The 18,356-nt window shown below is 38.7% G+C and overlaps 1 protein-coding gene across 6 annotated transcripts in view; it reads left to right on the top strand.

Moving 5' to 3' along the window:
• Positions 1-18,100, top strand: part of ZNF536 (zinc finger protein 536) — a 472,346-nt gene extending 454,246 nt beyond the window's left edge. For 4 of the 6 annotated variants that reach the window (XM_072117182.1, XM_072117181.1, XM_072117184.1 and 1 more), the window contains exon 9: positions 15,600-18,098. In XM_072117182.1, coding sequence (XP_071973283.1) covers positions 15,600-15,838 — 239 coding nt within the window. In that variant the 3' untranslated portion in view covers positions 15,839-18,098. Of the gene's footprint in view, positions 1-15,599 lie in introns of all 6 variants that reach the window. The other 2 variants (XM_072117185.1, XM_072117187.1) reach the window with 2 other exon arrangements.
• The last annotated feature ends 256 nt before the right edge of the window (positions 18,101-18,356 follow it).

Below are 18,356 nucleotides of genomic sequence, written 5' to 3'. Positions count from 1 at the left end.
ATGGTAGTAGTTGTATACTTGTACATAGGGTCAGTATTGTAGTAGTTGTATACTTGTACATAGGGTCAGTATTGTAGTAGTTGTATACTTGTACATAGGGTCAGTATTGTAGTAGGTGTATACTTGTACATAGGGTCAGTATTGTAGTAGTTGTATACTTGTACATAGGGTCAGTATTGTAGCAGTTGTGTACTTGTACATAGGGTCAGTATTGTAGCAGTTGTATACTTGTACATAGGGTCAGTATTATAGTAGGTGTATACTTATACATAGGGTCAGTATGGTAGTAGTTGTATACTTGTACATAGGGTCAGTATTGTAGTAGTTGTATACTTGTACATAGGGTCAGTATTGTAGTAGTTGTATACTTGTACATAGGGTCAGTATTGTAGTAGGTGTATACTTGTACATAGGGTCAGTATTGTAGCAGTTGTGTACTTGTACATAGGGTCAGTATTGTAGCAGTTGTATACTTGTACATAGGGTCAGTATTGTAGTAGTTGTATACTTGTACATAGGGTCAGTATTGTAGCAGTTGTATACTTGAACATAGGGTCAGTAGTTGTTTACTTGTACATAGGAGGCAGTATTGTATTTATTATAATAGACATATTTCCATTTGTAAGACCGCACGCTTTCTATCCATAATGAAAATCTACTACAGAACAGCAGACAGTACTGTATATAGGATAAAGCACCTGGAAACTTAAATTATTTTCTAGGATTAAAAATGATTGCTGCTTTTTCCTAAAACTGCTACCATCTTCATGTTGTGTGTGGTATAATAGCTCACCAGTATCATTGTTCTTAGGGATATTTACTGTACTGTTAATGTGATTTCTCGATTTTTGACCCGGGAATATGCTTGGAAATTAGGTAATTCATTTTGGTCATGGATGTTCTTGGATTTACAGGGACCCTGGTGAGGGCTGACACTATGTTTAAAAAGTCATTTTTTATGCACTTCAAAATCCACAGAGGAAGCTTGTAGAGCGCATGGTAAAGTATTTCAAAGCAGGGTCCCCATCTATCACAACTTAAGTATGAGAGTGTTTATATAAGGAATTAGTAAGAGCATACTACATATACAGTCTGCACATACCTTTCATTCTTACATCAAACAAACCTGGCATCTCGGTAAGTGTTACAATGTATAGAGTCACGCCATTCCCCGTGTGGTCAAACACATTACACATCTACACAATTGCCAAGGAAATCTGTATAAAGATTTCTTCTTGCCCCTTACATATCCTTGAAGGTAATATGTTGTCAACTTTTATTTTGACTCATCAACCCAGCCTCATAGTCAAAGCAGCGGAAATATGGAGCCTACTCATTGAGGTTTATGGAAAGCTCTGTGTAGAATGGAGGTGACACATGACCCTCCATCGTCTGCCATTTTATGAACAAACATGAGGTTAAAGGATTTTTTTTATTTTCAGTAAAGTGGTGAAAAAAGCTCTTTATTATCTCTGGTCATTACTGTATTTTCCGGACTATAAGGCGCACTTAAAAGCCTTGGATTTCCTTGGAAATCCAAAGTGCGCCTTATAGTCCGGTGCGCCCTATATGAGGCAGCGGACCATACTTACATAGGTCCCCGCTACCGGAGACAGCAGATCTCCAGCGGGAACTGCAGACCACGCGGCACGAATAACTTCTGCCGCGTGGTCTGCAGTTCCCGCTGGAGATCTGCTGTCTCCGGTAGCGGGGATCTATGTAAGTATTCTATTCTTTACCTCCCCCTCACCTTCCCCGCTCACCTTCCCCGCGTTCCGCGTCTCGGCGTCTCGTCCCGTCGGGTCTCCGCTCCGCCCCCGGACCTCCGCCACGCCCCCGACCCTGCGCCTTATAGTCCGATGCGCCTTATATATGGAATTATTACATATATAAGGCGCATCGGACTAATGCGCCTTATATTCCGGTGCGCCTAATGGCCCGGAAAATACGGTATGTCTTTCTGATAAATTCCCAATTTAATCTGTATACTAATGAAGCAGTTGTAGACCAAAATTGTGTCCTTAGCACATGGCCCACTGCTATTCCTGCCTGGACCACTTACCTCTGCATCAGATGAGATGGAGATTTGTCTGGGATGCATGGGTGGTGATGCGGTTGCTGCAGGGATCTGTTGCAGTTAAGAGTTGCATGTGCATCACTGCAGTAGCCAGAAAAGGTATCTCACATTTCATGATGTTCTTAAGAGTTAGTTCTTGGTCATAAGAGATTGGGTTGACTCCTATCCCTACTTTCCTATGGGATGTGTTTTGTGCTTTACCACTGTAACCAGCTGAAGCTCCCTCTAGTGGCCAACAGTGGGAAATAGTTATATTTCATTGTATTTTTTAAATATTTCATGAAATGTGAAAAGAAATAAGAAATGGCTTTAAAAATCAGTAAATTAAGTAAACACAAAAATACATTCTATATAGTCAACAGTGTGAAAAAAAAGCAATACCAGAAAGTGCAGGATGGTGGGGGACTAGGTAGCAAAGGGAACAGAGAAGACATTATGGGACACATTTACTAACCCCATAAGTGCACCATAAGTGCATTGTCCAACGATAATGCACTGTGGCGCGATTCACTAAGATCGTGCGCCCGATATCCTGCATGTGTCCCTTCCCCGCTCAGGTCCGCCGGAGTTCACCTTCTTCTTCCTGGTGCATGTAAGTGCATTGTCTTGCGACACAATTTGAATGTTAAATCCTGCGCTCAGTTTGAGCAATCGCATGCCACACAATCCCAGCGCAGACACCTGTTAAATACCTGTCAAAGACGTGCAATCCCTGAAAACGGCAAACAGTCTGATTAAAATGTGTGATCCGTGACCCTTAGTAAATGAGCCCCTTTAGCTTTTTTTATTTATAGCTTTTTTTCATTATAGCATTTTCATTTTTAAATAGCTGGCTGGATCCTTTAGAGTAGACAGCTTTTCTCCTGAATAACCCTCTAACGTCATGCTTTCATCCTCGAACAAGAAAACTATGGGATTTGTTTGCTTACCAGTGATGTCTACATAAGCAACCTCTGTAATGCTTACATTCTTGAATTGATTGATAACTAAACTGATAGTTATCTAAAAGATATATAATAAACTTTTAGATTCTTCAAATTTTTAATATGAAGTTTAGAAGATGCAGGATACACAAGGTGCCATTACAACAGGAAATTACATCCTGATACTATATGAGGTCGGCCTGTCAATTTTTTCAGTTCTGAAGCTACAAATCTTCTGAGCCACACAGTCTTTGGGGTCCCACTTCTTCCAATGTTTTTCCAAAAACTTTGCCTATTAGCCATTCAGCTTATCCAATGAGAATTTAAGCAGTAAAAAAGTTTGCAACAAAGGTTTGATGGTTTCTCAAAAGAAGCAATAACACCCCATGCCCACCACCACCACTGGCCACCGCTCCCTCTACACCTCCTCCACGCACACATGGTTTGGAGGGGGCATATTCACAAATTCTTGCACTGCCTCTAAGCCAGAAAACTGGTAAACTGGTAAATCACCCCATTATCTATATAATGAATAAGTCTAACAGCTGTTGTCATTTGAAGGAATGAAGGTGCAGCTTCACAGAGGAATTAGGATTAAGAGAACAGGGACCAGGAGGAGGTGGTAGAGGAATGAGACACAGACACACGATTCTACTGCTAGCTATGGAAAGAGTAACAATACATGGGAATGAGCAGGAAGCAGCCGCCACTAAGTGCCAGCAGTTATTAACCATTATTAACCATTCTGCTGAATCTCTCAGAAGTTTTCATAGATAAACAGCAAAATGCTGACATCATGGGCAACCATGAGGAGAATAGCAAAGAATAGAGGCTAATGATAGTAATTGTCAAAATTTTCAAATGCAATTTGAAAAAAAAACAATAATGCAAGAAGTTGGTAAATTAATTCCAATAAACTACTCTTTGGATGGTACAATCTCAGCACTCACAAAAAGGGCAACTATACTTATTAAACTGCCCCAATATGGCCCCTGACTCAGCTTTTACTTAATTTACTAATTATTTTAAGGTACTGGTAGAATATATACATTCACCGGCCACTTTATTAGGTACACCTGTCCAACTGCTCGTTAACACTTAATTTCTAATCAGCCAATCACATGGCGGCAACTCAGTGCATTTAGGCGTGTAGACATGGTCAAGACAATCTCCTGCAGTTCAAACCAAGCATCAGTATGGGGAAGAAAGGTGATTTGAGTGCCTTTAAACGTGGCATGGTTGTTGGTGCCAGAAGGACTGGTCTGAGTATTTCAGAAACTGCTGATCTACTGGGATTTTCACGCACAACCATCTCTAGGGTTTACAGAGAATGGTCCCAAAAAGAAAAACATCCAGTGAGCGGCAGTTCTGTGGGCGGAAATGCCTTGTTGTTGCCAGAGGTCAGAGGAGAATGGGCAGACTGTTTCGAGCTGATAATAAGGCAACAGTGACTCAAATCGCCAACCGTTACAACCAAGGTAGGCAGAAGAGCATCTCTGAACGCACAGTACGTCGAACTTTGAGGCAGATGGGCTACAGCAGCAGAAGACCACACCAGGTGCCACTCCTTTCAGCCAAGAACAGGAAACTGAGGCTACAATTTGCACAAGCTCATCGAAATTGGACAGTAGAAGATTGGAATAACGTTGCCTGGTCTGATGAGTCTCGATTTCTGCTGCGACATTCGGATGGTATGGTCAGAATTTGGCGTCAACAACATGAAAGCATGGATCCATCCTGCCTTGTATCAACGGTTCAGGCTGGTGGTGGCGGTGTCATGGTGTGGGGAATATTTTCTTGGCACTCTTTGGGCCCCTTGGTACCAATTGAGCATCGTTGCAATGCCACAGCCTACCTGAGTATTGTTGCTGACCATGTCCATCCCTTTATGACCACAATGTACCCAACATCTGATGGCTACTTTCAGCAGGATAATGCGCCATGTCATAAAGCTGGAATCATCTCAGACTGGTTTCTTGAACATGACAATGAGTTCACTGTACTCAAATGGCCTCCACAGTCACCAGATCTCAATCCAATAGAGCATCTTTGGGATGTGGTGGAACGGGAGATTCGCATCATGTATGTGCAGCCGACAAATCTGCGGCAACTGTGTGATGCCATCATGTCAATATGGACCAAAAGGAATGCTTCCAGCACCTTGTTGAATCTATGCCATGAAGAATTGAGGCAGTTCTAAAGGCAAAAGGGGGTCCAACCCGTTACTAGCATGGTGTACCTAATACAGTGGCCGGTGAGTGTGTATATATATATCACAACGGTCCCCCCCTGTGCAGCCCGCTCCATCTGTTTATATAGGTGACCCTCTATTTCCTCAGAGATGTTAGGGGGTCTATAAATTACACCAAAAATAATTTTCTCAACGCTCTCCTGGTTTTTGGTGACTTTACCTTCTGAGACAAGGTTGGGTGGTGCACTCATCCTGTTTATTACAGCAAATGCAGATACTTGCTAACTTATGTCTCCTGTCTTTCTAATAGTTCTGCATCTAGACACCTTAATTAAAGCAACTTATTTATGGAATTAATATGTACACTGCTGCAGTGCTTGGCCAAGAGTGAACAGCTAGAATGTGGGTAAATCGGGTGACGTCTACTTCAGAAATAAAGCAGTGAACTTTTCCCTACTATACTTTAGAAGGAGCCAAGCAATATGTCAGAATGATCTACTTGGCCAACGTGGAAGGATGCATCACCGTCAAACACTTTATATTTCATGCAGTCGGCTCTTCAGTTAAAATCACATATAAAAGGAGGAGGGACTAGAGGCCGTTAAAAGCTTTTATGATATTTGCCATTTTATTTGGCATTAAAAATGCATTACCTATTAGCCTAAAAAAAAATGTTAGATTAGGAATCAAATGAGACAATTGCACATAAGAGACAGTTTGAGAAGCTTTGTTCCAAGCAGATTAATTAACCCCTTTAGCAGAAAACCCTCCTACGCAATTAACCCCTTCAGCCTCACCACCCAATTCCAAGCCTCTGCAATAAAAGTGTTTTAGATCTCATTAAAATTGCGGTTAAACGTGTTACTTTTTATAACGCCCATATTTATTGTGTACAGGCACACCATGGGGTTAGTAATTACAGAGGAAATATACTTACAGAAACGATAGGTTTAATTATTTTTTTAAAACTTAATGTTTCCTGTCTATATTTTTTCATATGTAGATCTGCAATTTTGTAGCATTTATTCACAAAAATCACAGAGTTAAAGAGCTGCTATATTTTATGACTGCGGCAAGTTAAACACGTCGAAGAGTTGCAGGTTTCTTTACATTTTGGGTTTCATTTAAAAAGGCAAATGTTTAAATGCAAATGGAAATATTTCTTGCAGCAGTTTTATTGTAAAAACTAGAAATAAAATTTCATCCGAAACTCCTGATTTTACATGATTGCATTGCTTGTATAGGTACAGAAGCTAGCATTAGCGTATTATAGGATGGGTTCACTTCTAGGTTTTAATCATAATCTATTTTAAATAGTTACAGAGGCTTTTCAAGGGAATATGTCATAAAAAATGTTTTAATTTTACCTTTCACTTATAAAAACAATTCCTGTTATGTAGAGATTACTTTTCAGCAGTATGCCCATTATCACCACAAGGAGAAGAAAGTAATATATACATTATATAGTAAACTATTACATAGTATCTGATTCATATTTATCTTACTATGTCTAGTAAACCATATGGACTGGAGAAAGCCTTTGACAACAATTCCAACAATAACTATATCATGCTACTGGCTTCTTCATAGCCTAAGATAAATATCTATAAGCGTTACTTATAAACTTATCTTCAGCTGCTTCTGAAGTGGGCAGGCACTGCCTGGTTGTGACATCAACTACCATCACTAGTGCCAAGCAGCTACCCTCACTTCCCATAAGGCTGAGCTCTCCTCTCTACCACTAGCAGCTCTAGAACACAGAATATTACACACACACAACTATTCACTGTTACGCAGACCTATAATACAGAAAATTAACTTCTAAGTGAGATGTATATTGGTTGTATAAAGTCAAGGAGGCGGAGAGTTTAACCCTTTGCGATTGATATCATGCATTGGACTTTAGATGATCTGGTTAGTGTGGATGTAGGACCATCAATTGCAGTTAAGGGGGCTTTATGTGGAAGAGAGAGCTTGAGTGCTTCAGTGTTAAAATCTTCACCCCCTTGACTTTATACGGCCAATTCATATCCCACTTCAAAGTACATTCTCTGCATGATGCCACCACTCTGGGTCATGAAAAGACATGATCTGGAAGGTGTTTAGCTGCTTCGCAACATACTGGTAGTGGTTTATTAGGTCATTTTCATTGTAAATTCCTGGGGATGATGTGTAGTTATGAGGTTAAAAAATAAGGTGTAAAGTTGTAACATGATAGGTATTTTTATGGCACATGTGGAAGTTGGGTATTAGTCTGGTTGTTTAGGGCAGGCCATTCAAGAGAACAGTTGGAGATCTCTTGGAGATGGGAGTGTAATGTTAGGGTTATAAATGTTAGCCCTAGTGTGATGCCAACTGGTGTTTAGGCTATTGTTTTAGGAAATGGTGAAACCTTTGGATTTCTTTATGTATGTGTCCAAACATATTTAACTACTGAAAATCGTTCAGATTTCAAGTTGGAAGATAAAAACAATTTGGGTCTGTATTTATTTCCTGAGAAACAGCGCCACTCATGTCCATGGATTGCATCTGGTATTGCTGTTCACATAAAAGGAAGCTGACAAATAGCACTACCATCACAGGATTATCTAAAAGATTTTACCACCTACAAGTATTGATAGCTTTTGATAGAAGCCATTTTTTCTGTGCTCCATCCCCTAGTTTTTCATGAGTCATTTTCCTGCCGCTGTTGAAAGCAACAAGCAAGACAAATCACAATTATTGAATCCTTAGCAGTGAAAAGGTTAAACCGCCTTATCATCTTCACTCTACCAACAGACAATGTACATCGAAGTAAATAATGAAACAAAGTAGATCCTGCCGTATTCCCAGATAATAGTAGCCTGCACCCATTTGTTTTGGTTTATGTGACGGTGGTGAAATGAATGGATTAGACTGGAGCATTGGCATGCCTCATTGCGGCCGTTTGCGAACATCTGTCATCTTCTCAGCCATTCATTCCGGATGATGCCACAGAAAGGCAAAAAAACTGACACCTTTCAATTTAGACAATATCTTGGCGGGTAGAGAGAGAAAGAGCACGAGGCAAGGAAAGAATAGAAGAACGCTCTTTTATGACTTAATATAAAATACGTCCAATGTAAGATCATAAACTCCAAGTGCCACACAGGAGTATAGCTGTCTGCAAACCAGAGAGGATGAAACCAATTTGTATCTTCTGTGACTGAGCCACTAGCAGTCTGATGCTTAATACAGGAACATCCAACTTTCCAGTGTCTGCATAAATGCTATATATATGACCTCACACACTGGCCAATGGAGACTCAAAATATTCTCTCCAGAAATAAATCACACAAAAAAAGTCTAGGTACAGATTTGAGGATTTGAGGGGTATTTCCATCCCATACGTTAGCATCAGACAAGTAGGATAAGCTGGACATGTTTGGTAAGTGGAGGTCTCACCTCCTGGGATTTCGAGACATGATAACTGTGAATAGAGTTGGAACTCATGCAATGATTACACCATTTTCTTCTATAGGGCGCTGATCATAAAACACCCATTGCACATTTATGGCATAGTAGATGGATCATATACTATAACTGTCTGAGCTCAGTATAAACTTTCTAAGAGCTTGTGGAAGAGCTAAAAAAACATGTCTGCTGCATTTTTTATTTAAAATATTTAAAAAAAATCCTGTCTATTGGCTGTGTAAATTGTAATGGATGTGTGTGGTGCTGTTTTGGGAGCGATGAGTTTGTTATGCAGTCTATCTACATATGTGTACTCTTGTCCAATAATTTCAAAAGTGACAGAAATTTCTAACAATCAGGTTTGACTGCTCTTTAAAGAGGACCTGTCACCTGGGAAAAACACCCCCAACAAATTAGCCCCCCCTCATCCTGTCCCCAGTCCCTTTATATTTATTGATTTTTTATTAAAATTTGTGTTTTTATACTTATTTGATAAGAGGTCGGATTGTTTAAAACTAAAAATTCAATAAACATAAAGGGGCTGGGGACAGGATGAGGGGGAGCTAATTTGTTGGGGGTGTTTTTCCCAGGTGACAGGCCCTCTTTAAGGTCTTACAAGTTGTAAAGAAAGAAAGGAAGAGTAGTGTATGTATTCAACCTGTTCTCCTCTTTACTCCGTTTTCTGCCTTGGTCAGCCATTTTGAATAACACAACTCATTGTGACAAGATCCTCATTCTGACACCCCACTTAGGAATAGTTCCCACTTTTCAGATATTGTTCGATATCCCACAGATCTGCTATAATATTCTTTGCTCAGAGTATCGTAAATTTCCTGCACATCCCTTAATTAAGGTAATGGCCACTGGGTTAATACAATCCTTTAGAGTTCACCACAAACAGTGAAAATCATGTCTTAAGGTTTTACATTATAACATGTATTACACTTGACATTATCCAAGATGTCCGACTAATAGGATTATATAGAAATCCTGACATTATCTATTCTACTGATCCCAGACATAAAGGAGCTTGAAATGTTAACCTTCTAGAAAGAGATTTTATTTTACTTCTACCAAATTCCCTTGTTGGGGGTTTGCCTTATTTACATTGTTTAATCATTAATATAAGTAATTATTTCCAGCTACAGGCCTGCCCTGTGTGCTGCAGACTGTAATCTCTCTTTAATAGGTACAGAGGAATAGTTATTATGATCAGTACTGACTCCGCTGCACTGTCAGTCCGAAATTTCATATACGTTACATCATTACAGACTTGGAATAATCAGGAATAATTTGGCAATAAAACAAATGGACCGTGCTTGAATTACTAAGAGAGTCTCTATATTCAGAGGTGGCTAGGAGCCCTGAGGTTAAGTTGCAATGATCGCTGGGGGAGTTACAGTAACAAGAAAACAGACTTATTAGGAGGATTTTTTTTGCATGAAATGTAAATTAGTATGGTTTCAAAATAATTTTTGATGAATTAAAAAAGGTCTGTTTATGTAAATAATATATATATATATATATATATATATATATATGTATATATATATATATATATATTTCTGTGAAATGCTGGACAAATCCTAGATATTAGCTAAAGAAGCACTCCAGGTGTCTGATACACCTTATAAACTCGTACTAGGCATTATACCAGTTTTTCAGATCAAATTGATAAAGAATTGGGTTTTGTTTTGTGGAGGGCATGATAGGTGCTGCATTATTTAGGCAATCTTGCAATTGCTAATCCCTGCATCATGTATTTCCTCTGCAGACATAAGCTTTTTGGTTTTAGATTGGTTTGTGCCCTGATTAGTCCCTTCTAATGATCCAGGGACATAACAACATGGTCCTTAGTGTTCCTTTGAACAAAAAAAAGAAAAGGGACACCTTCCATGGGTTACACTGGACACCATAATTTTTTTTTCTATTTTTCTAATTCCAAAAGACTTTTTGGAACTATGGATATAATCTCCTTATGTTTGGTTGTCAGCTATTGGTTAAAAATAACTATGATAATGAGTATTTCTGCCAAGGAGTTCAGTATTTTTGGTACCACAATTCATTTCCATTAAATTTGCTATAGAATTTACATTCTAAAATTTACTCATTCAGTACGACTATCTTCATCCCCATATCAAGCCTAAGTTTTGTTGATATGCATTGGCCAGTTTTAAGTATTGTATGAGCTTTATATGCCTATTACCTGCCATTCAGCCACATGATGATTAGACTGTACAATATGCTCTCCATTGAACAGTAAGCCCAGTGGATGGGGAAAAGTCAAAAGGCATCAATGACCATGTGTGTACCAGCTTCTCTAGTATTACCCCAGCCATTTAGGGACTAAATGATGGTTTATATTTTGAACACATGCTGCAATAATCTCTTATTAAACTAATTAGACAATCAATTTTGGCCATGAGATGTCCACACAAATACTGGCCAGCTCACGACCCCCATAGACTTCTATTGTGCACTATTATGCTCTGAGGCATGGATATTCCTATGGATATCAACTGGGGCATCATTGCCCTCCAGACGGATGTCCAATGGCCAAAATAATACGTGTTTGCAGCCCATTTTACATATACACCAGTATGCATGAGGCCTTAGACAGATAAACTAATGTATTTGACAAGATGTCGCATATTAATTGCTGTTACTCATTTTAACAAAGATGGAGCTTTTGTGTAGACAATTGTTCCACATGTTTATGGCATGCTGACTTCAACACCAGTGCTTGCATAAATCATATTATTGAAGCCAATATAAACCTAATTAGCACAGTGTAAATGGTTGTCACCATAGCCATGTTTTCAAAACATACAGAGCTAGGGAAGGGTATTGGCACCACAAATGGTGTCATATCTAGGCTACAATGTGTCTGATACATCTTGACACGATGCCTGACAGATCAACATTTCAGAAGGTAATTAACTTTAAAAACTTTCAATTAACAAGACAGCTGTTGGAAAAAACTCGACATTAGAATATAAAAAAAAAATGTGTGGGGAATCTCTCGCTTTCAGACCTGGGTAGACTGTTGCGTTTTAAAACCATCAAAATTAGCAGAATATCAAACTATTTTGGTAGGATAGTTATTTAGAGCTCGTCTAGGTGTTTTATTTGTATGGTTACATCACTATTTGGAATTAAAATGGATTCTTGTGGTGGTGGTGGAAGTCTTTGTCCACTTTATTATACATTTGTGTCTATGGCTTTCAAGGTCCTTAGTCAAAGGTTGATACTTTGCAGCCACCAACTGCTTCACTTACAGTTCAAGTGATTGGCTATATCAGGAACTCCCATAGTTAGCCGAGGGCTGTCCTGAACAATTTCCGAAGTTCCCATAGTATAGAATAGAGTGTCAGGATGCATGCTTGACCTGCTGTTTCATTCAGTGAGAATGAGATTCCAGTTGGGATCCCCATTTATCAGCTTGTTATCTCCTATTGGACAAGGGATAATGTTTCGGAAAACGTCTGTATAGTAGTCTCAGGGGAGACCTGTTTGTCAAAGCTCACCAGGATAATCACTTGCAAATTTTAATTTCAATGCATTTTATCTCAAAGTTAGTTAGAGTGCTCAGTTTACATACTTTTAAATCCAGTTTGTGCCATAAAACATGATTATGAATAAGCAGTATAAGTTATCTAATTCCATTGTTTTCTCATAGCTGAAACTAGCATGACACTGCATTCATCAACATAAATCATCACCTCGCTCTGAAATGTGACAGATCATTTTATGCAACTTGTTTAACGGGAGGAAATTTTTTCTGAACGCTGCATTACTTTCTGCCATCCTAAAAAACTTTGGTTTCTTGTAAAAAGACAATGGGGCACATTTACTAAAATCAGTGTTCCAGTTTTCTGTTGGACACATTCCCTGCATGTGTCACTTCCCCGCTGAGGTCCGCCGGAGTTCACCGTCTTCTTCCCAGTGTATGTGAGTGCATTGTCTTGCGACACAATTTGAATTGTAAATCCCGCGCTTAGTTCGAATCAGTCGGGTTGTACGACAGGCCGCCCCCGACTTGTGTCGTATACAAGTCGGCGCGATTGTGCCAAAATCCGAAAGCCAGAGCCCCCAGGCTTATTAGCATTGTTTTAAAAATGGCCGCAGCTTAAAAATTTTCTTGGTAGATTTCCTTTAAATGATAAAACCTTAGATACATATGCACCACTGGAGGGAGCTTTCTGCAGAATGTTGCTAGGCTAATCTTTATGAACTTCTTTGTGAAGATTTTCTTTATTTCTCAAGTAAGTATTTGCTTTGGTCATCAGTTGTGACAATGTCTAGTACTGATCAGGACTCAGCAAAGTAAAAAACTAATGCAAACTTGAGGTACATGAAAAAGGAGTGAAATCTGGAACGATAAGGCTTTAAACTTTTCTGTGTCTTTCCGTGATAGGAGGTATCCTGTTATGTATTTTTAACAAGTTTGCATTAAAATGAGTTTTTTACTCATCTGAGCTGGACAATCTCAATCTTACGCTAATGCCATGTTCGGACATTGGTTTGCTTGATCCAATGTGCTTGGATGGTCATTTCAGGATAACTATCACATGCAATGACACTGGCCCACTTGCTACATTATCACTTCATATAAAGCCAACAAGAGTTGGCATATTTCCTTCCAGAGAATCATGACTGTACAGCCCACTAGAAATGTCTGACATTTTAATAAGGTATGTCTTGATGTCTTTAGCATTTTACTGGACCTTGAGGCTTATTCAGGAAAATCTCTTGTGCCTTATTAAAAATCAGTGCAAAGTATCATTTCCTATTCCTCATTTAAGAAACTCAAGTTGCCTTTGTAATTAGCATTGTGGCCCATTTTCTAAATAGGGCTGTCAGGTAAAATTGTTTTGGATCAGACTCACTCGGGGGACTCTTTCATAAAATGTTCCTCATCTGTATTCATGTCATTATCATAGACATTTGCTTATGTTCTAGATCTTATGCAATTACTAATGATACAGAAAAGTCTTTCTCCAGATACTGTATAATCACTTCATTCTTTCTTCCTTAAAATGGGGTACAATCATGTTTTATTTGGAGAGCTGATCCCATACATGTATTTAATCAGACATACAGTATGCATGAACAACACCAGGTAATGGATACAATTAGATCCATTGAATGGGCTAGAAATGTATGCATCCCATTAGTCTATTAACCGTCCCAACCAGTCAGCAGAAATCAGGGAATAACATCATATTTTGGTAATTTTCAATAATTATTCATTAGTATTTAAGATTAAATATTTGATAATTATTTGTATTAGCAATATTCATAAATATCTACCCTATTTTTCAGACTATAAGGCATACTTTACTTTTATACACACCCCAAATTTAGCCAATTAAAACAATTAAAAAATCCCTGTTCATCACACACAAGCACATCCATTCACATTGACACATTCAGCACTGCTATACACACACAGGAATACAATCAGCACTGCTATACACCCACAGGAACATTCTCAGAGCTGCTATACACACACTCACTCATAACTACTATACACTCACAGGAACACATTCACACTGCTATACACACATGCTTAACACTGCTATACAGAAACACCACTTCTTCTTGCGCCGTACCAGTCACAGCTCCTTTTCTGTCCCCATTCACTGGCAGCATGAGAGGATCTTGCAGTGATGCAGGAAGCATATGATCAATCACATGCTCCTGACATCACGGTAGGTTCTGCAGAAACACTTGTCAGGAGAGGGAGAGAGCAGTGCAGAGACTCTGCTTTCTAAGAGATCGGGTACAATGCTTCATCAGCGTTTCACCCGACCTCCAGGACAGCAATCAGGAGGGTATGACAGAGCTGGATCCTCCTAGCATTTGAACTATAAAACACAGTCAATTTTAGAAAGATTTTCTTGCTAAAAAGTCTGTCTTATAGTCCCAAAATATGGTATATCATAGGCCTGGGCTATGCTCGGACTTTTACTGGTGCTACTGACATTAATATCACAGTGACTGCTGTAATTATTACAGTCTGCTACATTACCAGTCCAGAATGTGTGGTGCAATGTGGACATGGGATGTCAGGGGTTCTTATCCTATTCTGGATTATCACAGGCAGGATAACTGAGATACAACCATTAGTAATAAACCTACAAAACCAGTCAGGATATTTCATGTAACAGCCATACAGAATCTGAACTGTGTATTGCTTCCAGGCAATTATGCCTTGGGATAGAATCCTGGTCCCAGTCTTTCCTGCTTATCACTTCCACCAGTACACAATAGCATATTTGGGTGACAATGGTGCTCTCCTAGGCCACCAGGCCAGGCAACCTGTCAGAACTCTCTGTATGGGTTCTGAGCTTGTGAACCACACCCATGGCGGCTCTGTTTGAAGCCCTGGTTGACAGCTAGCTTTGAAAGGTTGATTCTTTTGGCTGAGCTGATTGTATGTTCTATGGAAAGCTGGGTGATTACATCTTGTTTCTGTGCTGGGAATGTGCGTTCCAGGTGTGTGTTGAATAATGGAAGGCTGAACCATTTAACTGCTGAGGCGACCTCCAGGAACTCCACATATTTCATAGCTTCATCCAGTTTGTGTCCAGTTCCAGCTCAACACTGCCGCTAATCAGTGCTTCTCTGTGATGTCATGAGGAGTGGCGATCCTCACCAAAATTGGGGCACAAAAAAAGAGCTGGGATGTACGCCCCACATTACTTTAAATGCCACTTGCAGCTTTGTCAGTGGCATTTTAATAAACTGTTTGGGCTTCGTGTGTGTGACCAGGAACCAAACAATATCTAAATTAAATTTAATAGGGTACACTTAGTGCACACCTTCTTTCATTGTCCGTAGCCATCACTTACTGGGGGGAGGGGGTATTCTGAGTGGAAATGAACCTTCTCAGTAATTTGGCTCCATTGCAGTGAATCTTTGGACATGTTATTTTTCTATTTAAATTAAATAACGCTGTTTCTTCCCACAGGTCAAAGGCCTTTTCAATGCAGATACTGCCCATACAGTGCCTCTCAAAAGGGAAACCTGAAGACCCATGTCCTTTGTGTCCATCGGATGCCTTTCGACAACAGTCAATACCCAGATCGAAGGTTTAAACGCTCCAGGATTGAACCACCAGAGACTACTGGGAATTCTGAAGAACTGGCACCTCCCAAGCCTGGGAGTGCTACACTACTTCCAGCAGAAGGCAGTAAAGCCCAGGAATAATTTGTTCTATAAAGGCAATCCCTATATTGCAAAATGACTTTATTGACTCACTAATCCATTAACCATTGTGGGATGGAAAACCTCAAGCATGTGCAGGAGACTTTGAATATTGCAACCTACAACCCCACCCCATATCCCCCCGCCTCTTAAGACATGGCTTCTGGACTGTTACCTGGCAACCAGAACTTCCAAACCATGTAAATTAAGATTATATAGATGTAACCAGGGGGCTGGTATGGCATCATAGGACTTTCTGAGTAATGTTTGTCCAATGCAAAATGCTTTTATCAGAAAACTGATACTGTCTAACTGATTCAAGGCTGCCTTGAAGAGAGAGAGAGTGGGGGAGGGGTACTGTGTTTTCATATTTGAAAACACCTTTATAATATGACACCAGCTTTTGTCATTATCCGAGCATAGTAATGAGATGAGTTGGTAGATTGCCACGGTGCCAGTCTGACTGGAGCTGTCATTACAGAGAAGAAATCAATTGAAGTGGTGTTACAACCGCACTGTAAGAGAAATCTAAGACAGCCCACAAGCTGGGGTCACAACTGACCTACAGCAAAAATACAATATTCCATTTTCCATGTCTCTTTTAGCCAAGCAGATTATTCTAATAAGACCCACATTTAGAAAAATATACTGCCTTTGTCAGCACATAATAATAAATAATTATAAATTAGTATTCATTGTTTTTTTTTAAAGAATTTAAATTTATTTTAGAAATCTTATATTTTTAGTATCATTAAATAGTAGAAGGGAAATGCTAGTTAAAGGAATACTAGTTTTTCATCTTTATTATTTTTGTTTTTTATTTATAGTAATAGTTCATTTTTTGAGAAGAAGATAGGTTTAGATATGATCCAAGCTTTATAAAAAAAGTTCTATACAGCTTTTTTAAGTCTAAAGCAGAGTTTGGGCATTGTTTTCTGGATTAAATATATTCTATATTTTTGCAAATTTTTGTTTATTTTTAATTTTTTTTTCTTCCATTACAATTATTTGAGTTTCCAATTGTTGCATTTTAATTAAAAGGATTCAGTCACAGCTCTTCAGATTTTAATTACACTCTTTGGTGAGACAAACAGAACTGGTGCTTTGTATTAAATCTGCTAGAACTACTGTAGGAATGTCTTGAAAATAATAAAAAAAGATGACTCAGTAGAACAGAGTATCTCAAGAAGGCTGAGAGCAGGGTGTTGATCCCAACAGCCTTAAAAAAAAAACTTTTAACTCTGCCTAAAGCAGTTCTGCAAAAGTACTGAACTGCAATCAATGAAAATAGAATTCTGTATGCTCCGCTCTGAGACTGGAAACATATCTCAGGAGATTGAAGAGTACAATTTACATATACTGCCTGAAAGAAAAGACACCCTTGTGATTTTTTTGGGGAGGTCATAATGTAATGGACTCGCTTCATGTAGAGCAAGCTGCTTACTCTATTTAATTCTTATTTTCTAGTATAGTTCTCACTGCCTTACTTATATCAAGTCAAGAAAAACTCAAGAAATGCAACTGTTTCAGAGATCCTCAAATAACAAAAAAAGATTAATATATGTTACATCTTTTTGGGATTGTAGTAAGCTTTAGAATTTTAAGTGCACTACTGTGTTTGGTGACAATGTCAATCGCTTGCTTTGTGTGTTTTGCGCCGCTGCCTTCAATATATAAGCAAAAAAAAAAATATTTGCAAAAATAATTAAAAAAAAAATCCATTTCTCGCACTTTGAATCAATTACAGTATATTTGTGTCCACTGCGACTTTTCAGATGAGAGCGGCAATAATTTGGTTTCGTGACACTGGATACATCTACTGTTATGTGTGACGTTTGTGTATCTTGAGACTTTTTCATTTTTCCCCCCTACTCAAGATCATTTGTAAATTGTAGTCCTGGCAAGTGACAGCGGCAGTGATACATTGTCAGTTTCTGAACATTATCATGCTCTTCATATATAAACATGTCATGTTTTTTCCTCTGTAATGCCTGTTGTCTGTAGTTCTGGTCATAATAATATTGTCTACATTCCTACGCAGAAAATGAACATTTGTCCATTTAGAAGAACATATGAGAATGATAGAGTAGAGGAATCTGTTGCTATGCTTGTAACAAGTAGAGGACTTTGTATTTTAACTTTATTCTCGGTCATTATTTATTATTAAAATCAGTTGACATAACTTTATTCTGGTACAAAAAGTATTACATGTTTTTTTTTTCCCCAGCAATGACTGTTTTTCTCTTATAAGAATAAAATGTCTTTGAAACAGTACAGTTTATTCTGTGTTTTACGCAATAAAACCTCTACCTCTGAAGTCAAAACAAAATCAAGGTTTTATTACTTACTGTATTGCTGGGGAGTTTGCAAAGTTGTGTTTTTTGCCTTTCTTTTTTAACCACTGAACCTTGTTTATTGGTCTCTGCGAGTAAATTGTAAAGCAAACGGGTTACTATAATTAAACAATTTATTAATTTCTTTTCTGCATTTAACAGGACTTGAGAGACCATTGGGTGAACAC

The sequence above is a fragment of the Engystomops pustulosus genome, chromosome 7, assembly GCF_040894005.1.
Source record: "Engystomops pustulosus chromosome 7, aEngPut4.maternal, whole genome shotgun sequence".
Lineage (NCBI taxonomy): Eukaryota > Metazoa > Chordata > Amphibia > Anura > Leptodactylidae > Engystomops > Engystomops pustulosus.
The sequence above is the reverse complement of the archived record's forward strand: the minus strand, read 5'-3'. Positions and strand labels throughout refer to the sequence as shown.